General features: G+C 58.6%; 11 protein-coding genes across 11 annotated transcripts; 3 read left to right on the top strand and 8 right to left on the bottom strand.

Annotated features, from left to right (window-relative positions):
• Positions 1–162: 162 nt before the first annotated feature.
• On the bottom strand, positions 163–1,651 carry BKCO1_5500055 (polyketide synthase protein; the record flags this gene model as incomplete). The annotated part of the gene is made up of 2 exons (XM_020277348.1): positions 163–359; positions 499–1,651. 2 exons carry the CDS (start codon positions 1,649–1,651, stop codon positions 163–165), a joined length of 1,350 nt encoding a protein of 449 aa, XP_020127109.1.
• A 424-nt stretch (positions 1,652–2,075) lies between these two features.
• BKCO1_5500056 (sda1 domain-containing protein) lies at positions 2,076–4,594 on the bottom strand (the record flags this gene model as incomplete). Its single annotated transcript, XM_020277349.1, has 6 exons — positions 2,076–3,273; positions 3,325–3,542; positions 3,605–4,067; positions 4,124–4,411; positions 4,463–4,498; positions 4,548–4,594. The coding sequence occupies 6 exons, from the start codon at positions 4,592–4,594 to the stop codon at positions 2,076–2,078; spliced, it is 2,250 nt and encodes a 749-aa protein (XP_020127106.1).
• Positions 4,595–4,843: 249 nt separating this feature from the next.
• On the bottom strand, positions 4,844–5,356 carry BKCO1_5500057 (tdt family transporter; the record flags this gene model as incomplete). The annotated part of the gene is made up of 1 exon (XM_020277350.1): positions 4,844–5,356. One exon carries the CDS (start codon positions 5,354–5,356, stop codon positions 4,844–4,846), a length of 513 nt encoding a protein of 170 aa, XP_020127107.1.
• Positions 5,357–6,871: 1,515 nt separating this feature from the next.
• On the top strand, positions 6,872–7,863 carry BKCO1_5500058 (phytanoyl-dioxygenase family protein; the record flags this gene model as incomplete). The annotated part of the gene is made up of 2 exons (XM_020277351.1): positions 6,872–7,489; positions 7,561–7,863. The coding sequence occupies 2 exons, from the start codon at positions 6,872–6,874 to the stop codon at positions 7,861–7,863; spliced, it is 921 nt and encodes a 306-aa protein (XP_020127110.1).
• A 7-nt stretch (positions 7,864–7,870) lies between these two features.
• Positions 7,871–9,544, bottom strand: BKCO1_5500059 (had-like protein; the record flags this gene model as incomplete). The annotated part of the gene is made up of 4 exons (XM_020277352.1): positions 7,871–8,458; positions 8,512–8,660; positions 8,711–8,760; positions 8,820–9,544. The coding sequence occupies 4 exons, from the start codon at positions 9,542–9,544 to the stop codon at positions 7,871–7,873; spliced, it is 1,512 nt and encodes a 503-aa protein (XP_020127111.1).
• Positions 9,545–12,583: 3,039 nt separating this feature from the next.
• Positions 12,584–16,836, bottom strand: BKCO1_5500060 (transcriptional regulatory protein; the record flags this gene model as incomplete). The annotated part of the gene is made up of 11 exons (XM_020277354.1): positions 12,584–12,793; positions 12,845–13,024; positions 13,077–14,199; positions 14,267–14,661; positions 15,008–15,630; positions 15,681–15,766; positions 15,863–15,931; positions 15,981–15,997; positions 16,309–16,448; positions 16,573–16,618; positions 16,663–16,836. 11 exons carry the CDS (start codon positions 16,834–16,836, stop codon positions 12,584–12,586), a joined length of 3,063 nt encoding a protein of 1,020 aa, XP_020127071.1.
• Positions 16,837–18,351: 1,515 nt separating this feature from the next.
• On the top strand, positions 18,352–19,364 carry BKCO1_5500061 (extradiol ring-cleavage dioxygenase; the record flags this gene model as incomplete). Its single annotated transcript, XM_020277355.1, has 2 exons — positions 18,352–18,835; positions 18,892–19,364. 2 exons carry the CDS (start codon positions 18,352–18,354, stop codon positions 19,362–19,364), a joined length of 957 nt encoding a protein of 318 aa, XP_020127070.1.
• Positions 19,365–19,468: 104 nt separating this feature from the next.
• BKCO1_5500062 (antibiotic biosynthesis monooxygenase) lies at positions 19,469–19,917 on the bottom strand (the record flags this gene model as incomplete). Its single annotated transcript, XM_020277356.1, has 2 exons — positions 19,469–19,798; positions 19,858–19,917. 2 exons carry the CDS (start codon positions 19,915–19,917, stop codon positions 19,469–19,471), a joined length of 390 nt encoding a protein of 129 aa, XP_020127069.1.
• A 651-nt stretch (positions 19,918–20,568) lies between these two features.
• BKCO1_5500063 (carbohydrate esterase family 1 protein) lies at positions 20,569–21,617 on the bottom strand (the record flags this gene model as incomplete). Its single annotated transcript, XM_020277357.1, has 2 exons — positions 20,569–21,204; positions 21,273–21,617. 2 exons carry the CDS (start codon positions 21,615–21,617, stop codon positions 20,569–20,571), a joined length of 981 nt encoding a protein of 326 aa, XP_020127068.1.
• A 727-nt stretch (positions 21,618–22,344) lies between these two features.
• Positions 22,345–23,399, top strand: BKCO1_5500064 (uncharacterized protein; the record flags this gene model as incomplete). Its single annotated transcript, XM_020277358.1, has 2 exons — positions 22,345–22,651; positions 22,738–23,399. The coding sequence occupies 2 exons, from the start codon at positions 22,345–22,347 to the stop codon at positions 23,397–23,399; spliced, it is 969 nt and encodes a 322-aa protein (XP_020127067.1).
• Positions 23,400–24,152: 753 nt separating this feature from the next.
• On the bottom strand, positions 24,153–25,366 carry BKCO1_5500065 (uridine 5-monophosphate synthase; the record flags this gene model as incomplete). The annotated part of the gene is made up of 2 exons (XM_020277359.1): positions 24,153–24,925; positions 25,054–25,366. The coding sequence occupies 2 exons, from the start codon at positions 25,364–25,366 to the stop codon at positions 24,153–24,155; spliced, it is 1,086 nt and encodes a 361-aa protein (XP_020127066.1).
• Positions 25,367–26,418: the final 1,052 nt, after the last annotated feature.

The raw sequence follows: 26,418 nt of genomic DNA on the forward strand, positions 1-26,418 counted from the left end.
ATCTGTCCTAACTACTGTCTGCCCGGGTGGGGGCGCAAAAAAAGGATCGGCGGTCATCCTCCTTTGTCTCTTTTTAGTCCTTCCCGAGGCAACGCAGAGTACGACAAAAAAGGGTATCATCGGTATTTCTTCTCTAGTCTCGTCCGGCGATGCAACGCCTCGTCAATCGAGCTCCTGCTCCGCGGCTCTCTCCGCCCGTAGTGCTTCCTCTAGCTCTTCGCCAAAAAGCAGGTTAAAAATAACACAAAAGTATACTTCACCGGTGACCTTGTTCTTGAAAACCCACCGGAGCTGGTGCGTCTTCTCGTCAATGTACTTGAGCACCCCGAGCGAGAACCCTGGTAGCTTCAGCGCGAATTCTGCATGATCCGTCAGCATCAAACTCCACTCACCCACGCCCTCTAATGCGCATGCAACTAGAAAAGAAGAACAAAAATCCCAGTCGCGTAGCGAAAGCTGGGAAGAGTGAGGAAGCGTCCAGCCCCCGCATGCACTTACTGTCAAAGTCCAGATAGGGATTGAAGAAATCCGCCTGGTACAGCCTGCCCTTCTCGAACACTACGCCCTCCCTCCGCTTCTCGTTGACAAACCACTTCCTCCTCTTGGCCGCCTCGGGCGGGCACCCCCACGCCTCCCGCACGCGCTGCCCGTCCCCGTCCGCGCCCTCCTCCAACACCCCCGCCCCCTTCTTGACCACCTCGCCCTCGTCCAGCTCCTCCGTCCTCTGCGGCGGCGGCACGTCCACCACCTCCCGCTCCCCGCCTCCCGCTCCCCCGCCTCCTCCGCCTCCTCCTCCTCCTCCTCCCGCCTTCTCCCCCACCCTCAACACGAACCAGCAACTCAACGCCGGCGCATACACCCACGGCTCATCCGCATACGCATCCACCTCAATACTCGGATCAACAAACCTCTTCACAATCCCGACCGCCGCATTGAACCCGGGAGGCAGCCGATCCCTCACCGGCCTCGCGCAGTCGGGGCCCCACACGGCATCGGCGCCGGACAGGTCGCGCTTGGGCACGAACGAAAACGAGATGCTGTAGCGGTCGCGGGCGTGCTGGGGCGCGGAAAAGTACGGCGACGACGCCGGGCAGGCGGCGGGCAGGCCGGAGAAGTCGCGGATGCGCACGGCGACGCGCGCGGTGAGGTGCTCGTTGGCGACGAGCACCGTGTGCGGCGTGTTGACGCGGACGGTGGCGTGCGACGCCGGGTCGTACGACGGCCCGGCCGTGACGTGCAGCTTGTAGCGGCTGTGGAGGGGCAGCGGCGGCGGCGCTTCTGGTTCTGGTTCTGGTTCTGGTTCTGGTTCTGGCTCTGGCTCTGGCTCTGGCTCTGGCTCGGCCTCCCGGTCGACGACCACCGGCTCCCGCACCGTGGCGGCGGCGGCAGAGGAGGATGTGTTGGTGGTGCTCGTGGCGGTGGTGTAGGAGGAGCTGCTGCGGGGGCTTGTGGTTGCCGAGCTCGCGGTCCGAGACGCCGCCGCCGCGGAGGGTTCGTCGGCGATGAAGCCCGCCCTGGAGTGGGCTGCGGAGAAGGTTGCGTCGGAGCTGATGTTGGCTGGCGTGGCGGCCGTCTCGGCGACCGTGGCCTTGGGCTTGGATCGCGAGAAGGGCGATGCCCTGGCAAAGGCGTCCTTGAGTCGTGATGCCATATCCAGCCGTGTGGTTGTGATAAGATTGCGAAGGTTGGGATGGAAATAGTAGGTTATTTCCCCAGGCAGGGACAGCAGCCACAGGCTAGGTATATACGAGCGCAGGCTAAGCCCACTTCGGTCTCAAACGCTTGCACAGCCCTGTGTCCATCCACGCGTTCGCCGGCGTGCATTGCTGATGACAGTCAACGTCAGCCTTCACATGGGGTGCGTTCTGTGTCAAGTCTGGAGCACCAGTTGCGTCATGACGAATTCCCCTGCGCGGGCCAGTCCGTGTCTCCGCATATCTCAGATGCAGCCAGCCAATCACAGCCTGCTGACGCCGCCCTCTGTTCCGCACACGGCCCCACCCGGAAGGGTATCAACATTAACATTGATGAACTACTACTTCAACTCCCTACCCACTTTCCCAAGGCCCTGCCGATCATGATGAATAGTTGCCCCGCTTGCCGCCGCGCTTTTGCCGGTCGAGATGTCCCTTGAGACTTTTCCGCACGTCTGTCAGGCTGCGCTTGTTCTTCGACTTGGCCTTGCCAAGCGTCATCATGAAGTTCTTCTGCCGTGCCTTTTCCTTGTTCGTCGTGCTCTTGCCCTCTGCAACCTTCTTTTCCTTGCGCTTGGCCGTAGTCGACTGGTGCCTGTCCGGCTTGTCCTCTCTAGCCCTCGCAACTTTCTCCTCCTTCGTCTTGCGATGCGACAGCATGGCGAGGCCTTCGATTTCCTCTGCCGTCAGCGGATCGTCGGAGCTCTTCGCTGCTGCATTGGCGCGACGATGTGCCGGGAGATGAGAGTTGACTTGAGCTTGTAACCGCAGCTCCTGGAGCTTCTGCAGGTCAGCCGGCGTCAAGATGCGCGTTGTAGCGAGCTTCCAGGCCGCCTCCTCCTTCTCCTTTGCAGCCTTCGCCTCGGCCTCTGGGTCCTTCTCCGTCTTCTCCGCACTCTCGTCGCCACCCGTTTCCTTCTTTGCCTTCTTTGCGGGTGGCTTCTCGTCCTCGCTGTCGCTGATTTCGATGTCCTCGCCATCCTGCTCGACGTTGATCCAGCCACCCGAGTCGTCGCTGTCCGAATCTGACTCGACGTCCCAGTTGTCCCAGTCTTCCTCCTCAGCCCCATTCCCATCGTCAGGACCATCTGGATCCAGCCCCTGCTCCACCCGCTTCTTTCGTCGCTCCTCTTCCCTCCACTTTTCAAGAAGCTCAAGCCCTTCGAAGCCTCCCCCAACGTCAACTTCACCGTAGCGCCTCTCCTTACGGTCACCAGTCCGCAAGCCCATGGCAGCTTCCTTGCCACGGTCTCGCTTCTTCAGCATTTCCGCACCGACTTCTCTGTACAAGCTAAGAAGACCCTTGGCTGCCATCATAACGCCCTTGTCCTTGCTCTTGCGATACATGACCAAATCTTGCAGTAGAGTGTCGTTCATTGCGAGAGGTTGGCGCACGCAAATTTCGCGAATGGCGTTGAGGCCGGCCGAGGCAACCTCAGCTGCTGCCGCCTCGGAGACAAATTCATTCGCAATCTTGGTGACAAGAGGCTCCAGGACATCGGGCGGGACTAATGAATGAGTGGCTTGAGCAAGGGCAGCGAGGAATGACGTGACCGAAGGTTGCTTTGGGGTGAGAAATCTGGCAAAGGTCAGCTGCAGCCGATCAAAGGACAAAATTTAGGGAGCGTACTTCAGGAAATAGGAGTAGAGGCTGATGACGAACAACTGATGCAGCCCCACAAGACGAGAGACAAGGTTAAGAACATGAAGCTTTTGCTCAAGGTTCAGCTTCGACTTTGAATTCTGAAGATGTCTGTTGAACAGTGCCTCGGCGAAACCTTGCGGGTCGTGTAAAAGGTGCAGAGCCGAAAAGTTGAGCGGGTGAGGAGACTTCTTCTTGCGCTCTTTCTGTAGACATTGTTAGTCTCGAGTATAGTCGAGCCGCAGGGCATTGAACATGCCTTCTTCACCATGGCGGCGGCCTTTTTGAGTTCCTTTTCCTTCTTCTTCGTCTTCTTGTTGATTCCGGCCTGATGCTTCAGCTTCCCCATGTCAATCTCCTCGTCACTGCTCTCATCCTCTGCCGCCTCCTCGCGCTCCTTGTCGCCTCCCAGGAAGAAGCGAACGCCGCCGATGATGACTTTCTCGTTTTCCGACAAAGCAGCCTCCTTCATGATCTCGACAGTCTTGGCGTCTGTCCAAATTTGCCTTTTCCACAGCTCGCGCGTGATCTTCACGGCCCACAAGCCCTTCGGAGAGGTGCGGTCGGATGTGAGAAGGTTGAAAAGGACCGTCTGCATAGTCCTGTTCAGACGATGGTTTGTGGTTTTCGCGTTGGACGAGCGAAGGTCGGAGAGGATCTTGGAGAAGAGCAGACTGCGGAAGGTCTTACTGGGAGTGGAGACGAGGATGGGAAAGAGAGTGTTGAGTAGGCTGTTCACACATCAGCCAGCGGCTCGCAAGGCGGGGTGCGCTCAGCGATGGCTTACCGTGGAGAGTCAATCACATCTCTGTTCCGGAGGAGCACCAGACTCCCAACAAGCTTGTCGCGCAGCTCGGCCTCCAGAACAGCGTGATGTGTAGTGAGGAGGTTGATCAGGTCATCCGGAAGGGCAGCGGTCAGTTTGGGGTAGCAATCGGCGCAGTGCGAGACGAAGTCGACGTGGTCGCGCAAAGACACCAGCCCATTCTCGTCGCGCGAGGTTGGATCTTGCATGAAAACATCGCGAAAGACCTCGTATTGGTTGTACTGGCGGCGGAAATCATCTTCATAGGAGCTAGGGGCTCGTCAGCGTGTTGCGAGCCTGGTGCGGCGGAGACACGGGTACCTTGGATCGCGGCGAACTTTGTACTGTAGGTTGGCCCTGCAGGGTGGTCAGCGGGAGACAATGTAGGCTGGAGGGCTGGACGTACAAATCGGCCTCGACCTTCTCGAGCGCACCGACTTTGCGCTTTCCCATCTTGACGGAAGTTCTGGTCTCGAGCAGTTGTTGCGACGGGCAGCTGCAGTGGGCGCTCCGCGGAACTTTTTTGGGCGGCCCTGGTTCTGCCGCCTGTGGCCGCCCGCCGCCCGCGATCGACGCAAGGATCTGGGCTGCCTCTGACTCGCCTCTGACTCTCCTCGTTCTCGTACATACATTCAAGGACACTTCATCACGCATTGCTTGTTCCATTGAACTCGGGTATCTCAAACAACAGCAGCCCCTCCCTCATGCCGTTCGCTCAAGCCCAGTCCAGCCGGCGAACTCCAGCACCGCCAGAGCGAACGACGATCCCGCCATGACGCTAACGACAACGATCCCATCGTCGCCCGGATATGTCCTCGATTTCTCACCCCCGCCTTCGGCTGCTCTGTCGCTCTCGATGACTGCCGCTGCCACCTTCAATGTCAAGGCGATTCCCAGCAGCATCCAGAAGCCCACGTTTGCCGCACGCGCGCCCCTCGTCTTCCATTGCAGTCTATTCGCCAACACCGCAATGAGTCCCACATAGCTGAAAGGCACCAGGCCGATGCCGACGTCCTTGTTTGACAGCAGGGCTATCTCGACGGATACCATGGCAACCATGGTGGCTACTGTGACATAGTAGAGGGCTGTGAAGAGACGCGTGTGGGTTGCTGGCCGCGGCACCAGTTCGACGTCCACACATGGGGGGCGCTCGTTCTCTATCGGCTTGGTTGGTTTGAGAATCGAGGATGCACGTCGGTGACGCTTCGGATTCATCCGCTGAGGGAGGAGCGCGAGAAGGAAAAGCACAAACGCCCATGTTGGTAGTGGAATGACAATGGTATCGAGGAAACAGCTTGTTGGTAGGTGTGGATGAGTTGGTGAGTGTGGCCCAAAGCCCTCCAGGCGGTTGCGGCAGAGCGACATTCTCCCGTCGGCCGTTGGCAACGAGGCTCGCTGATGGCAAGTGCGCAACCGCGCTGAGGGCATAGGAGAGGCTTCATGGCCGCGCGAGGCTCGCCCCATTTATGAGCCTGGTCCACGCATATAAGGTAAGTTTTGGTGCGCGCTTTTGGAATGCGCACTAAGATGGGCAGCACAGGAGAGGGCTGCCCTCTCGTGAGTGCCAAGTGAGGAGCAACACCACCTTTACTTTTAGGCTTGACGCTTGCGCTGGATCGCGCAATATACACAGTTTTGGCCGCGCTTCTTTTCATGGCTCGTCGGGAAAAGGCGCCTTTCCGACGAGATGGCTCAGCACGAAACAGCTCGGTGTTTTGTAGGGTTGCTAGGTACGTGTTCCCGGCTTGCACGCTTCTCCGCACTCTCATCCCTGGGTATCCCAGGCTCAAGTAAGGATGCCAACATGCTGCGTTTCACTTGCCATTCCGCGCCAGAGTAAGGAAAGCATCTTCACACCTCGCACCATGTCTCCTGCTGTCCTGGTTGGTGGAAGCCCTCGCTTTTCTCACTTAGCTGCGCGTGCCAATGAATGCTCCAACCGCATCCGGAAATCGGGCCTCCTGGTTGCTACCCACACCTGAAGGAACCTTGTGAAACCGCAGAGGAACGACTGAGGGCCGAACCTCTTTTCCTTCTTCATTTGCATCAGGGAGTTTTAACCCGCTTTCTCTCATCTAATGTATCTCCTGGGCTCATCGTCGCCGGATCTTTCTCGGCTGCAGGTAAACAATGTGATTTGTCACTTCTAACTTGGCGATGGGAAACGATGATCCTCTAAGTCATTGCGAGTGCCGGGGGAAGAGTGCAACGTTGATAAAGATGTTGCAGACAACAAGTAGAGCTATCGTGCACGGTTTTCGTTTCTTTCCTGAGCCAGCGCCTCTAGTCTTCTAGTGTACCTGTTTGGACATCTTGTTTCCTTTCCATGTGGCTGAGCTGGCCTGCCATAGTAAGTCGGAGCAGTATTGCAAGCTGAACGCATTACGGATCTAATATCGTAGGATCATTCGCATGCCGTCTCGAGCTACTTTGGCTTAACGCTCCCGAATTTGCCAAACGAGCCTCGAGAATAACCACATGGTATGGAGGAGGAGGGTCATCGGTATTGTTTCCAGAATCTTGCAGTCGTTGAGTGGATTACTAGAGGGGGTGCGTTGCAAAGCTGCATGATCCGACACGCAAGGAGAGGTAAACCTAAAGCCGGAGTTGAGGGCAAAGCGGTGGTCCGACATTACCGATAAGCCCGTCCATCCCCACCTTTGGACCGAGTACATATATCTGGACTGGGCTGAAGCAAAGCAGAGAACAATCCTATCACTCGATCGTCCGATGACAATGGCCGCCGAAACACCAGGCCAGCGCCCCAGCGGCCCCGACGGCCCCGTCATCCTGACCCTCTCCCCCGCCGAACTCTCCACCCGCACCCTCAGCACCCACACCATCCAACGCGCGCTCCACGCCCTCCACTCGGACGGCCTCGTCGCCCTCGCCAACGCCGTCTCGCCCGCCCACCTCTCCGCGCTCAACGAGCGCATGCAGCGCGACGCCGCGCAGCTCCTCGGGCAACCGGCCGGCGTGCACCGCAACTTCGGCGCCGCGACGGGCAACATCCAGCAGGAGCCGCCGACGACGCCCTCGCTCGTGTACGCCGACGTCATCGCCAATTCCTTCGCCACCCAGCTCACCGAGTGCGTCCTCGGGCCCCGCCCCGTGCTGCGCTTCTACTCGGCGAACACGGCGGCGCGCGCCGAGGGCCGGCAGCCGGTGCATGTCGATCTGGAGTTCGGCGGCTATCCGACGCAGTTTGCCTTTGGGTATTGCGTCAACGTGTGCTTGGACGAGGTTGGGCTGCAGAACGGGGCGACCGAGGTGTGGCTGGGCAGCCATCTGGTGGCCATGGCCGAGGGTCGGGACTGCGTGGATGTGATTGACGGGAGGATGGCGAGTGTTTTTCCAAACTCCCCCCTTTCTCTGCCCGGGCACGCCGAGATGCTGACTGTTGGTTGATGGGGCTGCAGGTCGAGGAGAGGAGGAGAGTCCGGCCGCCGGTGAGGACGTGCTTGCCCAAGGGGGCGTTGGTGATCCGGGACTTCAGGCTGTGGCATGCGGGGATGCCCAACCTGACGGATGTGCCGAGGGTTATGCTGGTCACAATCCATTTTGCGAGGTGGTGGAGAAGCAAGCTGAAGATCAAATTGGAGGAGGGCTCGAGAGGGAAGATCGAGTGGGGCGGGCTGGAGCCGGCTGTGGAATGGGTGGGGGACGGGCACGAGTATCTGAAGGGGGCGCATGACTTCACATTTGCGCAGGACGTGGACTAGGGGTTGATCAGGCCGACGCGGGCACTGCTACACCGTGGCCATACTGCATCGGGGCGCGTGTGCCGCCTTGCTGCGCCGCCTTGACACCACTGCCCGTCAATGCCTCGACCGCCGCGACCGCCAGTGCCGTCGTGAGCACTCGGCTGCCCACTTTGACCTGGGTCTTTCCGTACGAGCACAGCCATCCCAGCCCGAACGAACCGTCCTCCTGCTGTCTCGTGAGCAGCCGCTTCAGGTCCATCTCATCCCGGATGCCCATGTAGTGGCACGCCAACACCCGCATCGCCAGCCCCAGCGAGTCGGCCGGGCTGTTGATGCGCTCCATGAGCCGTTCCCGCAGCAGCGCCGCCGTGCTGCGGAACAAGTCCGAGTTCCGGTTCTCCACCAGCAGCCGGGCGAAGAAGTAGAGATACACCTCTGGCTGCGGGTAGTACCGCGTCCCGTTCATGTACCCCCGGAAGAAAAGCACGTCCTGGATCCAGGCCTTTGTCGCCTGGAGTCCGGGCTCATTGCCGCGCCCGAACTTGTAATGCAGCCGCACGACGTTGATGCACACGGCAGCATCTGTCCGGCTGTTCGTCTTGTCGAAGTACACCTGCGCACCGCTGTTCAGCACCTTCTCGGTCATTGCTGGCTGGCTGCCCTCACCTTGACGATCCCGTCCGCTGTTCTCTGCTCCGCTGACATCATCTCATCCATGATCGAGTGGGCCATCTTGTTGTCGAGCTGCAGCACCTTGAACGCGTACGACGTCGTGTCCACGTCATCACATATCTTTTGGGGCATTCCGAGCGGTGCTTCTCCCAGTCAGTCCCCTATCCACGTCGGCAGCTGGAGTTTCACTGACCTGCAAAGTAGTTCCACGTCCGGTCGAAGGGCCTGTGGTTCAGAAGACTTCTACAATCTCGTAGTCAGCAACCTTGGCCGGAATGGAGACATCTTTCCTGACTGCTCACCCGTCCCCCATTGCCTCGTAGGCAAGCAGCTGTGCAAAATTATCGTCGATGCAGTCCCCCCGGTCCGTCTCCGAGCACTGCTCCTTGGCATGTCCGCTTATCCACGCTCGCCCTCTCTGGGCCGGATCCTCGAGCAAGTTCAAGAGTTGCCTTCGCACATTGGCTGCGTCATCGAAAAGGATGGCTTCCCGGAAGCCGAGCGAATGGGCGGCCACGATGTTGTCCGGCTTGTCGTCCACAAAGACGGACTCGGCAGGCGACGTCCCCGTCTCGCTGAGCACGTGGCGGTAAAAGCGAAGCTCGGGCTTGCGCATCCCAGTCTCACAAGACGTGAAAATGCAGTCGAAGATATCCCAACCAAACGGCTTCCGGCGGAGCATTTCCCAGTCGGGTCGAGAGATGTTGGACATGGCATAAACGCGTAGGTGAGGGTGCGCCGCCCTCAAGCCTCGGATTGCTGTGACCACGCCGTCATTCTGCACCAGCGAGTTCCTGGCCAACTCAAACGCCGCCGCCACGTCGGTGGTGGAAACGCCGCCTTGAGCCGCCAATCTCGCGAAGCACTCATCCTCGCTGATCTTGCCACAGTCGTAGTCATACCACGTATGCGAGTCGCGGAACTCTTTGAAGAGCTTTGGGCTGATGCCAAGTGTCTTTGGTGGGACCCAGCTGCAAAGCACATCGCCAATGTCGAAGATGATGGTCTTTACAGAATCGCCTGCCATTGTCGGGGGAGGGGATGAGATGAGGTTTACAAGAAAGATAGATACAAGAAGATGCGGTGTTGCTCCAAAGACAAGTACACCACGGTTCCATGTGAGCTTATGCTGATCACCGTGGTTTTTTATATCAAACGCTTGAGAAGTTCCAACTGTGTCAGCCTAAAAAGAGGCAGCTACGTTCGCCTGTACCTTAGTGCCAACGCTAACAATCTTATTCTTTTTCTTTTTGGAAAATGCTCATGGTAAACGAAACAGGCTACACAGCTAAGCCAAAGAATACAGCACCAAGCTTCCGGCGCGACCGAACACGATGCAACCCTCGGAGTATCAGACAGACTCTCATTTGCAGACAGGAAGCCCCCCTAACTGCACCAAGGCCTCCTATTGAGCCTCCTTCAGCTAGGTCAGCACTCCACCGCACAGGTAACTTGTCCAATGATATAGCCGGTCCTAAGCAATACCCTGCCCCAACGAGGTCTCGTGGACGCTGAAATCATTCAATGTTCCCGTGGGATTCGATCGGAGACCAGAAGGCAGCTGAGAGCCCCACTCACATGGCTGTTCCAGTGGCTTAGCAGCACTTGCCAGGTTCTTTTGCGACGTTGAAAAGATGCGATGCTCCGGGCTTGCCGCTGCGGCGTCCTCATTTTCAGCTACTCTTCTTCAGCATGGCGATTCATGTGCGGCTGAACAGGCAATACGTATGTACCCACACGCCCCTCCCTTCCCACCCACCCAATGAAAAAAAAACAAAGGGTTTGAACCACAGGATCAAGGCTTCAGATCATGGGTTGCCTCAGCCGCGCTAAGCCCTACGGCACTTGGGGGTAGCGTAGCAATCCGCTAGTGCAGCTCTCACATCACCTCCGGCTTCCGACCACGCAGACATGGACTGAGTCAACATCTGCGCGGCGCGGGCCGCGAATGACGTGCCGCATCAATATTCTTATCGTTGAGCCGAACAGAAGCGGAAGTAGGGTCGAATCTGTGTTGGTGGTGGTCACCAACGGCACAGCCTCGCTGACCCTCCCCACCATTGCAGGGCTAAGCGAGCCCGTACGCCTACTACGGTAGACCGACAGCCCAGGTTCGGGAACGAAGGAGAAGGCAACACTCAAGCCACGTCTCTTTCTTTCTTTCTTTCTTTTTTTTTTAGTGCCCTGCACGCCGACTCAACGTGAGACCCGCTCCCGAGTTCCAGGGATCCTGGTCGATGTTGCCTACAACGACGATCCCCCAACTTTGCTGCGCCCCAACACTGCTCCAGCAGCTGTTCAGACTGTCTTGGTAATCATTTCTGCCTCGCCGTGGCCTCACGAGCGCCCGCCGGTGGGGGTCCGATCAGAGCCTGCAGCCTTGGGATGAAAGTCACGGCGCCGCCGAATAACCCAACGCAACCCGGTTCGTCTTCTCGGGCGGCTGCGTCGCCAGGACTGCCGCCCCTCTTCGTCATCTTGTAGCACTCTTTCCCTTTTATCCCGACCTTCCACCTCCCTTACACACAACATCGGCTAGGGGCAAGTCAATATTTCCACTTCGATGCAATATGATTACGAGGTGGCGAAAAGAGATTTTTTTTTTTGTTTCTACGAAAATTTTCTGCAACGAGATCATAGACTTCAACCCGAGATAGGATGACCTAAACCACTCTGGGCTTTCCCAACTGTCCTGCCCATTTTCGAAGCCCGCCAGCCGAAGCCGAGTCCCTCAAACGATTTCATACATCAGGTGTTCAATCATAAGAGAGTCTGCTCGGCGAGCATGAGGAGACGCAGCTTCCTGCTGGCCAGATTGGCCAGCCGTCGTCGGCGCCGGGCCACACTTTGGTGAGCCGTACGGATTGAATTGCACCCGCATCGGCCCGCAAGGGCATACTTGTTCGGACCAATACTTCTGGGTCTTGACCCTGGCCCTGAATCACATGTTAGACGGTGTCGGTCGAGGATGCTGGGGGAATATGAGAGATCAAAACGTACTGGTCCACGTCGATCGTGCACATGGAAAAGTAATTCCTTTTCAAACTGGGATCCTTTGGCTCCCCGAATTTGCAGGGACACAGCCCTGCCATCCTTTCATGGTCAAGTTGTCCCATCATCCTAATCACGCGTTAGTTGGAGTCGGACAATAGTGAATACTAGGTGAACGTGCATAAAAGGTATCAGGCCGTCTGCGCCGGGGAGGGGCGGCAATTCTGAAGTGTGCAGCGGAGCTGCAAGGGCCGGGGCGGCCTGAGCCATGAGAACAGCGCAGGCGATGATGGCGTTGGAGAACTTCATGTTGGAAGAGTCGATGCGTAGACTGAGTGTGGCGGGATAAATTTACGATGTGGAACGAGCGGCCTTTTATATTCGCAGCAGGTGTTGCGCTGCCTGTGAACACTATCAAAACTTTGGTTCGTTGAAGAAAATCTGCCGAAACGTTTGATCGCAGCCAGACCGTGCGCTGTAGAGAGCCATGGATCAGAGCCACAACGCGCCTATTTTCCCTACAGCGTTGCAAACTAATGGAAGGCACAAAATCTTAGCATCCGCTTGTCGTACGTATCCTCTCAACATGGTCTAACCCTTTTGGTTCAAAGTCAATGCATATAGATCTACGAGACTTAGGTCTCATTGGTTCTAAAGACTGCGGTTGAATTAACACGCCGAGATACGGTAGTCGGGATAAGCAATATAGGTCTTCGGTTCCGCGATAGCCACCTCTGTGCGAGATACACGGTAAACCAAGGAGATTGAGGACCGGCAAACAATATTTCCATTCACATAAAAACGAAGCCCCACCAGTCAGTAAGGCAGTCAGGCTTTTGTGGAGGGCGGTTTTCCCAGGTTCTTTCCCCCCTGCGCCCCAAAAAATAAATTGATGAAACGCACACGGAGGCACCTTGGGCCTGGACGCCTGCCTTCTGCTGATGTCATAATAGAACCTGGCAAGCTTCGTGGTCTGGCCATGTACGGTATCTGTACTTCACGGCAAAACCTGTGCACAAGCAGATAAGCCGGTGGGTGCAATATGGGAAGCATGGGTGCGAGGACCTGTGGCGAACTAAACATGAAGATATCCCACTTCACCAGGAAAGCTCGCCCAGAAGTCTTGGGTCGCGTTCATGAACATGGCATCTAGATCCGCGTCGGAGATATTCAGGTCTACATTAGACCAATCCTGGGTGAGGAAAGCATCGTCGGTGATGACCTGATCCACAGGGTTCGTGGCCCCTGCAGACTCAGCCCTGGCGGGAACGCTTGCATCAAGCGGCTTGGTGGAGTCAGCGGAATCGTAATTCAGCAGGCTTTCCCTGCAACTTACATTTGAGCTTGGTACTGCTTGGTTGCTGCCTTCTTCATCGGGCTGCACGGGCGACGGCTGAAGAGCGCCATAGTCGATCATCGCACTGCGAATGGTTCGCTGCTCGGCGTCCGGAATGCTACCACCACCCTCAACGTGGACCCTACGGTAACAGGCCTGCATGCGTTTGATGGTTTCAAACTAACGAGTTGTTAGCACATGGGCTTGCTGGCCCGTACGGAAGGCAGTGTACCCATTGTTGGGCCATTGGCCACTGCTCCTTCATCTCTTTCAGGAACGTGCATCCTCGAACAATCTGTTCCTTGCTCTTGGCCATGGTCATGACCCCATCCACGTCGTCGAAATGGAAGCTGTTCCGGTAGACGATGACACCCACGGCGGTGTAAATCGTGAAGCCAATCCAGGGAACGAGTCCGCGGACAAAGTAGAAGCCAAAAGACTGGATCTTGTCGACCATTTTGCACACAGTGGTCGCCACTTCGAACAACTCTCTTCTCGACGATTTGCGCCACTCGGCCCAATCAAAACTTTCCCGGGGGCCGACGCCGTTGGTTTGGGAGTCCCGACCAGGCCCGAGCACCGGCAGGTACGCCCGATGAAGAAACATCAAGCTCATGAAATGGATGCAGTGCATGTATATGAAGCCTTGGCCCTGCTCAAGCGCATTGTGGGCCTCCAGAGTCCAGATGCTGTAGTGGAGCCGGACCGGGAGGGATTGCGACCACGCCCGAAGGGAGGCAGAGAGCTGGTGAAATCTGGAAGTCGGCACCCACGGCAGCTCTTCGTCCATGAGGTTCGAACAGGCCCAGGACGCCACGGCGCCCCACACATCGGCAATCCGCAGACTGAATCCAATGACGCCAAGGTTGCCCAGGGGCAGGATGGCGGAATGGGGACTGAACGAGCCGTCCACCCTTGGGCATCGCACGGCTTCACCAAAGACATACAGGTCGGTCTCACAAGGCAGCTGGATTCTCATGTCCGCGGCAGAAAGAGAGCGCTTCCGGCCTTTGCCGCCGCTCAAAAGGCTGTCCATCAGGAAGCAGGTCCAGGCGGTGCGGCGGCGTTCTTCGGCGACGATGAAGTCACGGGGGCTCACCACGGCGCTGGCCGAAAGCGGAGGCTCCTCGCAGAGATTCAGGATCTGGACCATGCGGATGGCCATGCCCAGGTAGAACCAAGCCCTCCTGCCGTTGCCGGCACCCCAGTCGTGGCCGGTCAGCATCAGCAGGGCCTGGATGCGCGAAAGACTGGGCGTCTCGATCTCGGGCTGGAGGATGTGGCGAGCATGGGCGGCGAAAGCCTTGCTGGCATCAGTCGGGGTGGCGTAGGGCCCCGGGGCGTGGCGGCTGAACCTGCGGGCGTCACGGTGAGGATGGATGGCGTCGGCGGGGTGGGAGCTCGCGGGCACGTGAGACGTACCTTACGGCAAGCGCCAGGATGGCCCACACAACCCATGGGTCGAGGGTCTTTTCGCTGACGCGGGCCAGGAGGGTCGGGGTGTGGTGGAAGCTCCACTTGTAGGAGCAGCGCAGATAGCTGTTCTTGACCTCGTCCGTCAGCAGCTGGAAGCCGTCGACGTCCTGCAGCGACGTGTCGAGGCCGGCGGGGAACAGGGCGCGCACGGCAGCCGAGCCGTCGTTGGCGTAGGCGGGCGGCGGGCGGGCGGAGGGCGAGGGGTTCTCGAGGGGAGCTGGAACCCCAGAGGTCTGGCGGCGGCGCTTCGACTGCCGGTGGATGGCGGAGGTGCCGGGCGGCGGGAAGCGGCATTGGTCTGCGCGGCCCGCGGCGCGGCAGCGGTCACAGGGCGGTTTGTCCTGGTGGATGCATTTCTGCTTGGCATTGCGACACGACACGCAGGCAATTGGATTCCGCATCGAGGAGGCTGTGGCTGGTTGCCCGGATGGTGGAGCCTACGGAAGCGCGGCCAAGGGCAAGGCCGGTGTTGCTCCGACCGCCACCCCAGCCCGATGTCGTGGCCGCTTGCTCAAGTCACGCAGGGTGCACTTCTTGTGAGATTCTGCCACGTCCATGGGCTTCTACCTATCTCGGAGACGGTGCTTGACGCGCTGCTCGGATGTCCGTCCGAGTCCTGTAAGCCATCGCGCGCCACTGCTCGTCAGACGCCGCCATGCTGTCGCGCCCAGCACCCGACGTCCTCACTGCGTACGATCGCTCCACGTACACGACGTTCTCCGGCCGCTGCAGCCTGACGCTTGCCTCCTCCTCGTCATGCCCCTCCGCGAGCGGCGCCAGCTCGATTCCCTCCTCTTCGTCCCGCCCGACCATGTTCTCCTGCGACGAGTTGTCGCCCTCATTCACCGAATATCCCGGTACGTTGGTGTCGACTCCAAAAGCAGCGCTGTCCGACTTGGAGAGCTTCTTGGGCGTGCCGCTACTTTCCGTGTTGTCCGATCTGCTGCTCTTGCTTCCAAACACGCGTTTCCGCCGCCTTGGCGAGTCCTCCGCTGGCGCATTCGCGGCCGCGTTTATCCTCGTCTCGTTCACGCTCACGCCGGTCCAGAAGCTGCGCGTGAAGAGCGGGCGCAGAATGGGCGCGTTGATCGACAGGATCCCAATGATGGTTTCTCGGACCCCCCAGCGGTTGATTGTTATGCTCGACGGCGAGGACCCCAGGGTGACGGCTGCGCGGATGATGGCTGCTGTTATGACGAACAGGCCAGAGCACAGCAGCAAAGCAACCAGTGCTTTCTTGTAAAGTGGCGCCTTCAGCTGCCTAAGCATTGGCAGCGGTATGCAGAGGATGGCAGCGTCTGTAAGAGCGTCTGGGTCGGTCAGCAAAGACGAAGCTCGGTGCACAAAGACTCGGCCTTACTGAGAACGACCGTCACTAGGAAATTTTGCTTCTTCAGTGTACACTGACTCGGCGGAAGAGGCCTCACGTTCCAATTCTGGTAGAATCTGAAATGGTGATTAGCGATACGTCTTGAGGAGCAAGCGAACCGTTTGCCGTACGGTCGGCATCCAAGCGATATCGTCAGTACGACAGCCACATACGACGCGGCAGTAAAACATGCCAGGTATTTCAGGGCTCTGTGTTGCCAAAGCCCAAACGTCAGGCGTTTGCTGTACGATGTCAAGACCTGTGCCATCTTCACCAACCCAACGCACTTACTAGAAGAGCAGCGTGGCCTGTCAATCGAATTAGCGGGGCATGGTGCAAGCAAATGTAGACTGTGTCTTGACTGGAACAGGAACAGCACGTCCATTCCTACGGGCTCGAGAACACGGAGCTTCTTGGGTCCGAGGAATGACGAATCAAGCGAACTGGACACGGTTGTCAGGAGCCCGGGTACGATGCTAATGGGCACTGATCACACATGCTCCTTGGCTCCTTCTCATACCAGCAATTTGTTACAGCTGCCTTGCTTCCGCATCCGGCGCGTGCATTGGTTCAGAGCCGTGCTGCCCTTGTATCAGTCTGTCACGGTCAGGTTACTTACCTTCATGCACCAAATAAGGGCCGTATAGGAATACCAGGCAGCAAGTTGCATCTTCGACCCGTATCTTAATCGTTCACGTTCCGGGTCCGTTAACCCGTCTATCGTAGCTGGAGGTACGTCCACATTCGTCCCACACCTATCTGAACCTACGAGTCAGTGACTGGCTCCAGGTTGACGTATGCATAGACGTTTTGGAACTGGAATCGCCGTTGCAAATCGAGGATTCAGGAAAGGCGGTGGCGCGGGGCGATTGCATGGACTTACAGCATATATCCACAAACGCGGCATCGCAAGTGTACATTGCGAGTGTCTGCGTCCGTCAGAACAGACGTAAAGGGTCAACAGATCACTTACCGTTATCGTCATGTAGTCATCACCTGCGAACCCTCGAAAGCCAACCATCCTGATCCTCACCCCGAATCGTAAGAGGATAACGGTAACCCCGATTCCGAACCAAGCCCATACCTCTGGGAGAAAGGAGGAATCATGTCTCAATAAGCTGTCCAAGCCAGTGGAGGCCATGGCCATTGCTGCGCGTGCCGCGGACGCGGCGGTCGGATCGGGTCGGAATCAGGTAGAGCGAGAAGTCGGGGAACGACGCGAGTTTCTTGCATCCGTGTCTCTGGCTAGAGCGGCAAGCACAACGGGGATGACGACAAGGAAACGCGAAAGAGTGGCTGAATGGGGAAAGTGGATAGCATTCAGGGCGGACGGCTTAGGGTTTTGATCCCATCATGGTGGCTGACGGCCCAGCGGGGCTTTACGCAAGTGTGCACAAGGAAGCCACAGAAACTCTTTTTCTCAACAGGCTAACGAGCAGCCCCAGGACTAGCGGAAAGCGAAACCGCCCAGGTATGGCGAAGCTGCGAGCCAAGGAGTAGGTCGATACGTAAGCAGGCGAGGGCTACCTCGCCAGACCTGCGTCTTGACGGTATAAGCTCGCATGCATCGATCGATCGTGTGAGGGGTCGCCAAGGGTTCAACCCAGCGCTCGACCTCAGACCATGGCGGGACGGCGAGACCCGGCGGGAGCTGGTGAAATGGCATGGCATGCACCTGATTGAGGCTTTCGACGGGCCGACTCCCACTGCAATGCGCAGGCAGTGACAGGGTGCAGCCAAGTGGTTGCTGAGCCAGCTGAACACGCAGGGCTGCCGTGGCTTTGCAGGCAGGAACTAGGTGCATTAGATCGCCCCTCCCCGCCCGTTTCAGCGAAATCAAGGCTGAGGTGTGAGGATAGCTGCGTCCTACAAAGCGTTGGTATCTTGGGAAAGTGTCGGGTGTGTAAACGAGCTAGGGATCTGGCAGTCTTCGGCGGTATACATCCGTACGTCACCGAGATCAGCCCAGCCCGGCCTGCGCTGCTGCTCTTGACCGTTGACGAAGCCGCGACTAGAATGCGGAGGTTGGTTCCAGAAAAGCATATCCGGCAAATCGAAGGCGACGGGGGCATGTCCGTCGGCAGTGTTATCCGCTGTCCAATGACACGCGCTGGCAAGGGCAGTACCGTCGGCATCCTCGGCTGACGCCGGTCTGACGCCGAGTACCTTTGTTGCGTAGCAGAGGCCCGGGGCTCACCTGTCCTATCTGGGAGAAAGAGAACGGCAAGCGACTACTTCTCCAGTCCTCGACACAGCGTATGCAACTCCTGCCTGCTCTCGCCGAAGTTCGCGGATCCACAGAGCTGGGCTGGGTGGGCTTGCTGTCCTGGTGGGCCTGGCGTCCTGGTGGTCTCGGGCAGAGCGGCGAGCGGAAGCCGGAGGAGCGTCGAGCGAGTGCCTGGAGGGCCATGAGGATCTGTAGGTGGGATGCAATGGATGGGAGGCGAGTGACGCCAGCCCTCTCGGCCGGGTCGGCGCCGGCAAAAGCCAGTTCCGGCCGGAGGGCAGCAGCGACCGTGGAATTGGTTCCGCTCGCCAGCCCAACACCAGCTTACGAGATCTCGTCCTCCGCGCCCACGCTCCATGACTTCGTACCGCCGCCTGAGGGTGCCACCATTCCGCCGCCTGGGGAGGCCCCTCGCGCCCGCACCCATCGTGCCATATGAAGTCCCCCGCGCCGGTCGTCCTCATGGCTTCACTCCTCGCAACTCTCAAAAGGGCCATCCTCCCGACTGCCACCGCGACTGAAATCCAGCAGCCTTTCCACTTCGCCGCCAACCAGACTTCTGCCCACATGCCCCGCGCTCCGGTCATCTGTGTGTCTCATGGCGGCGGGCCAATGCCCATCCTCGGCGATCCTGAGCACGAAAAGCTCGTCAAGTCGATGCGCGAACGAGTCCCTGCCATCCTGAGATTGGGCACTCCGGAACAGCCTCGTGCCATTGTCCTCGTAACCGCCCACTGGTCCGAACGTAACCCCACCATCTCCAACGGCCAGGAACATTCGCTTCTCTACGACTACTACGGCTTCCCTCCCGAGACCTACCAACTGAAGTACGACGCGCCGGGCGCCCCAGATGTCGCGAACGAGGTCGCTGAAGCCATGCGGGCTGAGGGCTTGAAACCGGAATTCGATGGGGACAGAGGTGTGCATGCATGCGATCGCATGCGTCGAGTTGTGGTGGCTGACGACAGTGCACAGGCTGGGACCATGGCGTCTTCATTCCCATGCTTCTCATCAACCCGAAAGCCAACATACCCATCGTCCAAATGTCCGTCTTGAACTCCGAGGACCCAGTCGAACACTTCCGAATGGGGCAGGCTCTCTCAAAGCTTCGCGACTCCAACGTCGCTGTCCTCGGCTCGGGCTTTCCGTCTCTGCACAATTTACGTGCCATGTTCTCGGGCATGACACAACAGCCGTCGTTCAAGAGCCGGAACGATGCGTGGAACAGGGCCGTCAACGAGGCGGTGGCTGAAGAAGAGCCTGAAGAGAGACGGAAGAAGCTCGAAGAGTGGAGGAAATTTCCCGGGGCATATGACATGCATCCCAGGGGGGGAGCGGAGCATTTCTTACCTCTGATCGTCTGCGCCGGGGCCGCCGGGGAGGCTAAAGGGAAGGTATACTCCGACAAGTTCATGGGTCTTGACATGTTTTCCTACTACTGGAACTAGGAAGCATGGTCAAAGCGTACTGTATCATTAATGGACCGAGTCTGGAGTTGGGACAGCAAATGCAAGCCATGTACAATGCATTATTGATGAATTACATGGTTTACTTATATCTTGGAACTTTCCATAGTCCTGGATTCAAACCCGCCAACCGGCTGCGACACGTAGAGCTGCATGTCTACCATGGTGGCAAGCTGTGGGGCCACCTCCTTGAATCTAGGTGATTGCGAGTGGGCATCGATGGCGGCCTTGTCCTTGTACCTGAACGCCATTGGGTAAGCCACTGTCCGAATGAAGGGCGGGAACACGGAGACATGCGTTTCGATCATGGTGAAGACGGTCGGGCCGTCGCCAATGGACTTGTGCAAAGCATAGCGAAGGGTTCCTGGCTCGTTCTGCTGCACCCAGGCAGCATGATCGGCGAGGATCTTCTCGATCTGGCAGTGCTGGTGAGTGAAACGTCACAAACGGTGTATAGTAAGGACGCAGGGCGCACCTGATCGACCGGTTGGCCAGCCTTGGGCGTGACGATGGCGGTAACGACGATTGCTGACATGTTTGCTCAAGGCGCCAAGGTCCGTGATGTGGGATCAACGCTGCTCGAAGGCTGCAAGGCCGGGTTATAAGATATTAGACGATGAGTGAACACTTGCCGTGACCTCGGGTGCTGTGCCTCCGCCTTACCAACCCATTAAACGGCCGAGGCTCGACGCACAGTCCCACACATCCCCACTACTCGGCCGTACTGTGAGTACGGGCGTTGGATTCTCTCCGCTCATCGACAGATAGTCCCTCTAAAAACATTCTTTATGCGCGTCGTTTTGACCGGGACAGAAATCTCGATCATGCTCATGCTCCAGGAACAAGCACTTTCTCTCTTTCCTTCCACTTGTCTCCCATCCCATCGTTCTCTTCCATGCTTTAGTTGACTGACCCTTTTCACGAGCCGTGTCCTGCTTGTCCCAGAAGCACTTCATGGACGGCTAAAAAAAAAAAAAAAGTCCGTAACTGTAAAGCTAGCATCGGGATCAGTCGCCACTTCCTGGGCCACTCGGGGTGCGTACGATCACAACGAACAGATTGAATTTTGGATTTCCGAGGCAGGACTACACAGATGGCATCAACAATCTGTATTGTCTGCTTACATGCAACCCAAGTGAGAGTGCGCTAGCTGAGATTCCGCAAACCTTCTTCTCATTGCTTACTCTCACAGCGTAAACCTCTGAAAAAACTCCATAATCAAGGGCGTAGCATCATAACACGTTTGGCGGCCACCATCCGCATTCTCGTACGTGTCAGGCCAGGTGTGCCCCAAATTGGACGCGTTGTAGTGCTGCACGAGGCCATTACCCCAGCTATGCTTCCACGCCGCCGGAAACTCGGTGTCGGCGCATACGTCAGTCGTCTTGTTCTTGTCCGCATCAAAGCCGTTGCGCGTAGCCCAGTCATTCATATACTCAGGAATGTCCGCCGTGTCACCGCGCTTCGAGGTGCCGTTGTACCCGATTTGCCCATCCGCAAAGCCATGGAACTCCATGATCGGGATGGGAATTCGGCTGGGCTTGCAGGGAGGAAGCTCGCCTTCGGGTGCACCGAGCACCCCCTTGTAGATGGCTGGGCTCACGGGAGCGAAGGCAGCAATCTGGAGAGAAGCATCGGGGTCGCATGCGAGTAGAGTCGTGAAACCAGCGCCATTGGATTTACCAGTGGCATACACTCGCGCGGGATCGATGCAGTAAGTCGAGCTCAGATTCGCAATGAGCTCGGTGGTGAACTGTATATCGTTGTTCACAGAAGCGGTGGCTGAAATGTCCCCTAACCATTGGTGGGTGCCGCCGGCGGTCTCAAAAATGGCGTTAGCACCCGAGCTGGAAAGCTTGCGGCAATTCTCGACCGAGCCATGCTACTTACCGGCACGCCCTGCGGGTACACGGCAATGGCGTTCGGGTTGTTGGATTTGTTCGAGAACTGCGAGAGCTCCTCCTGGAACTTCATGTCCTTGCCACGGCCGTGATAGGAGAGTATTAGCGGCACAGGCGTGTTCGCGTCGTAGTTGTCCGGCAAGTGAATGCGGTACTGCCGCTCGACGCCAGCGATGTCAATGGTTGTGTTGACCGACACGCCGGCTTCGATGCCGTCGGGGAGCTCGTTGCCGCATCCGGCCGGAGGGCCTGCGTCTCGCGCAGCGGTCTTTGCCGGGAGGGTCGCGGATGCAGCGCCAAGGGAGGAGATGAGCGTGAGCAGGATTGGCAGCATGGCGCAGGGCTGCTCTGTACTCAGGCCACGAGGAGGGGGGGCTGAGGAGGGCACCCACTGCCAAGGGCGGGCGCCTCTTTTATCGTCGGCATCGGGGGCTTGAGTACATGGCCGAAGCGACGGAGGGCGTGTCTGATGTCAACGGCGTTGGTGGTGTCGCGGCTGAGGCGGCGGGCGGAAGGCTCGCGGGCTGCAAGCCGGGGCCGCTAGCCCAGGGCTGGACACAGGCTGGACACAGCCAACAACGTCGGGTGCTCAAACAGGCAGGCGATGCGGCCGTGCGCGCCGGATGGAGCAAGGATGGCCGGCGGGGCGGGCAACCTGCTGTTGGCTCTCTCAATAGTAATCCGCCCCCAAAGACGCGACAGGGGCGGGTTTATCTAGCGCTCTGCTAAATGCTGACCACCAGGGTCTCGCAAGAGTCGATTGGCCCGCCGAGGACAGCCGTGTTGTTGGCCTGCATATCCAGTGCAGTGCCCGCGGCGCCGCCGTGTGGCCGGTCGCCGTGGGCTGCTCGTGTAGGTATAATAGGTTCTCCTCCGGATCCTTCCCGCCCTGCCCATGCCCCCAGCCGTATGCTCCACAAGCCACACCCGCACCGCAATTGCAATGCGACCGGGCCCAGGCGCCAGGCGGAAGAGACAGCCAGCACGAGCCCGGAAGACCTGAGGAGAAGGGCCATTTGCTTCCCAACCACTGACTCCCGCCCTCCTCGGAGCCAGCCATCATGCGGACCGCGCAGTGGCCGTGTGCCTGTCCACTCTTGGTGTCGGCATTTGTCGCCGCCCAAGGCACCAGCAATAAGGACGACAGCCGTGACTGCTTCTTCCCCAACGGCATCCAGTCCAGCGGCAGCCCGTGCTTCCCCAGTCAAGCCGTTTCTCCATGCTGCGGTCCGGGCTTCGTGTGCCTTTCCAACGGTCTTTGTCAACCGGGACCAGACACCCGCCGCTCCTATCAGTACACCGTCTACCGCTCGTCCTGCACCGACCGGACATGGAACTCAACCTCGTGTCCGCAAATATGCCTGGGACGTAAGTTGCCTGCTCACGCCTCCGAAATCGCTTGCGCCAGACCCAAGAATGCGATGTGGCATGGGACTGACCGGTGCCAATCATAGCTTCCGATAGACTGGATGCCGGCCAAGGCCTGGCGACGTGCGGTACGGGCGGCTCCTACTGTTGTGGTAGGGGATACGATTGCTGCAGCAATGCCACCGACATCTTCCCTTACGAAACTGCCGAGGTCGTCACCACCATACCATACAGCAGCTCCTCCGCCACATCGGCCACGTCGTCTGTGAGTGCCACGGTATCACGGTCTTCATCCCAAGCCTCCCCAAGCAATGCTGTTGCGATTGGTGTGGGCGTGGGTGTGGGCGTAGGAGGCTTCGCCCTTTTGCTCGCAAGCATCATAGCCTTCTTCCTCTTCCGCCGCCGCAGGGGAGAACGTGGACAGCAGCAGCATGGCAGCTCCAGACCAAGCAACGACGAGGAAGGGAACCGGCCTCGTGGCTCTGAGCTGCCAACACGAGAGATGAAGGACGGCAGAGACGTCAACAGCAGTGCAACTTCGCCGCCGCCAATGTACCAATTTGATGCGCATCCGCGTAGTCCTTTCAATGTTTCGGGCGGCGAAATGGTGCCAGGCGCACCCTTGAATCCGGCTGAGTTCCCCTCTGGGCCAGAGCGGGAGAGATATGAAATGGAAGGGGACCCGCATGGGGATGAGCAAGCGATGGCGGTGCACAGCGACGGGCAAAAACATGAGTTGGCAGGCTGAGGCATTCTCTGAGGCCATTGCACAGAAGTTGAGAGGCGGGGAACACGTGTAAATATCCCGCATCACTATCCTCTATACAGACCGCTCGAGGCAATTCGGTCTCCATGATAGAGCCCAGGGAACAGTCCTACCGGGGTCAAGGGTGGTGCTTGTAAAGGAGGGTTCAGTCTCGTGTAAGACTGCGTCCAATTGGTTCGCACATGCCAGGCAGGGCTGAATTCATCCGACGATGGAAAGTTAGTCAAGTCAAGGATATCTTGAGGCCAGACTTTTGAATTTGAATCCTGGCGTAGAAATGATAGGGAACATATGTACTCACTTGTACCTTCGTTTGACACGCAGGCAAAGCGCAGCCCTAGATCCAAGCGGACCCCCAGTTCAGAAGTTCTTTACTGTTTTTGAATAACAAGAGCGTCTTTTTTTCTGTCTGCCGTACATGTTTAGACCGAAGAAAGGACGATGCTGCTATTAGCTCCGCAAGCAACAAGATGGCCGTGTGAGCAATGTACAATCGTCGACCTCCTGTCCTCTTTGATCGTCACGCATCTCCCCGCTTTTCCCGCTATAGCATCTATCGTCTCTCAACAGCCATGAAGCTATCGCCGCAACGATATCATCGTATATGTGCGAAGACTCGCGCTTAGCAAAAATGCCATAGCTCATCCGTAGTGAAATTTATACGCCCGTTCGCGTTTATCCCGCCGGCTGGTACCAGACGCTCTTCCTTGGTCCCGATGAAGGGAGGTGATCAGCTCATTTCTTAGCAGTGCGCTCCTCGTACGCGGCCCATGCCTCCTTCCTGTACCGTTCGGCCTCTTCGGCCCTGTTGTCCGCCTCGATGATGCCACGGCCGACGATAATAACATCGGAGCCCTGCTCGTAGACTATCTGGCGAGGGCTGGTGTACTGCTGGCCTTTGCCATCGCCCATCTTGCCCTCCTGCCCTTTGGGAGGAATCTTCACGCCGGGCGTCATGGTGAGGAAGTTGTCTCCAGGCTCGGTGTTGAGCGAGCGCTGAGCGATGAAGCCCATGACGAAATCCTTTTGCTCGCGTGCAATCTTGACGCACTGCTCAGTGTAGGCACCGGTCATGAGATTGCCAGCAGAGCTCATTTCAGCGAGCAGCAGCAGCGCGCGCAGGAAGGGGGTACTGCCCAGCCTTTCCAAGATCTCGTGGGCGTCGTCATGGTGGCCCTCGTCCTCGATGATGGGAGTGGGCTGGGGGCTGATGCTCTGCGAGATGGTCGTCGAGATGGAGACGACGCTCTGCTTGCGGTCGTCGGCGGGGTTTCCGTGCTCGTCAACCTCAAGATGGCTTTGATCGGCATGATGCGCAGGAGAGGCAGAGTCCGAAGGCTCGGCGCTGATCTCGGTCTGCACGGACTGGTTGAAGGTGGCAATGGCGGTTGAAGCGGCGTCCTTGAGGGAGGAGACAATAGCCGGGCCCGGGAAAATGTGAGCATTGGTGATCTCTGCCCAGCGCGCAATGGCGAGCGGGCCGCCGGTGTACTGCTTCTGGACCGTCTCTGGACAAAACAAGACAAACGTCAGCCAATGGCACCTTTGCTGGAGGCCGCAGCTAGCTCCAAAGGAAACTGCCGCATCACGACCCGTAGGCGGCGCTGCTTGCCATCTCAAACTAGCAAATGTTTACCTCCGATATCGCCAAACTTCCTGTCCTCGAAGACCAGGAACCTCTTGCGCTTCGCAATATCGCGCAGCTGCTTGACGGTGCGGTCGCTGAAGTCGTTGATGATGTCGGCGTGAGTCTTGAGCAGGCATATCGAGTCGCCGACCTCCTCGGCCAGGCTGAGCAGGGCCTGGGTGGTGGTCACGTCGGCGGAGAGACACAGGTTGGTGCGCTTGATGGCGATGAGACGCAGCAGGTAGGCCGTCAGGGGCGAGGTCTCGGGCAGCAGGGCGCGCTCGATGTAGGACTGCGTCCAGGTGGGGTGGTATTGAGCCATGGCGGGCGAGCTGGCGGCGGCGGGAGCAGAGGTGGTGGAGCAGCTGGCGGGGCTGGCGTGCGAGATGGCGGAATCGGGCGGGTTAGAGGCTCGCGGCGGGGCCCAGAGGTATATGAGCGATCAGGGACCGTCGCGCAGCGTGCAGGTTGTCGGGGTCGACGAGGTGGTACAGGCGCACTGGGGAATCTGCGCGCTGTGCCTCGAGAAATTCATGCTGTGGATGTTCAGTGGCTGCCGGCCGCGGGCAGGGATGCTGCCCCACCCGCAGCCGTTTGGCGATCCATTCATCAGAGTCGGTGTCGCCCCAGCCCCAGCGCCTGTCGCCCCCATCGCCGCAACACCGCGCGCCAGTCGCAGCCGGCCGCACCCGCTCGGCCAGATCGCCCCCGTTTCGCAGCCCTGGCGCCGCGACCGCGCCAGAGGCCCGCCCGCCGGCCTCCTCGGTGGTGCCTCCACGCCTCGTCCGGCCGTGGAGCTAGGTAGGAGCGCGACAGTGAGGCTTGCTGCCGTCCGATCACTGCCAGAGCCGCCGTGCCCCACTGCCGGCTGCGGATGGGCTGATTGTCCAGGGTGCCTCGACCGGTCCGATACTTCGACTGCTGCCTCCTATCGCGCTCGGATGGTGGCGGCGTGCTATATCCAGCCCGCCCCCGCGACCATTGGCTACTTGGCTACAGCGCTACAACACCCCGCCTCCGCCCCAGGAAGCCATCGCCTGCGACACGAGTCCCGCGCCCACATCGCCGCGCCCAGCCCCGCACAGATGGCTTATGGGCTCCGGCCTGTGAGGCTTGCTTCCACTGTCGCGGGCACCTGCACCCCCTCGTGCGCTCTGCTCTCCCACCAATGCCTTGACGCCAATACAAATACCGAGTCCCGATTTCCAGGCCAAGTGCGTTCCGAACGCTCTCGTGCGCCATTGATTCGTGGACGATGTGCACTCTGTTCTGCTCCACCTCGTGGCTTGGTTGAGGAACATCTTTCACACCAGCCATTCAGCGACAGGAGTCTGGAGTTCGCTTCCAACGCAATTTGGCAGGACGGAGCGGCGT

This window comes from Diplodia corticola, assembly GCF_001883845.1.
Source record: "Diplodia corticola strain CBS 112549 chromosome Unknown scaffold55, whole genome shotgun sequence".
In the NCBI taxonomy this organism is placed as follows: domain Eukaryota; kingdom Fungi; phylum Ascomycota; class Dothideomycetes; order Botryosphaeriales; family Botryosphaeriaceae; genus Diplodia; species Diplodia corticola.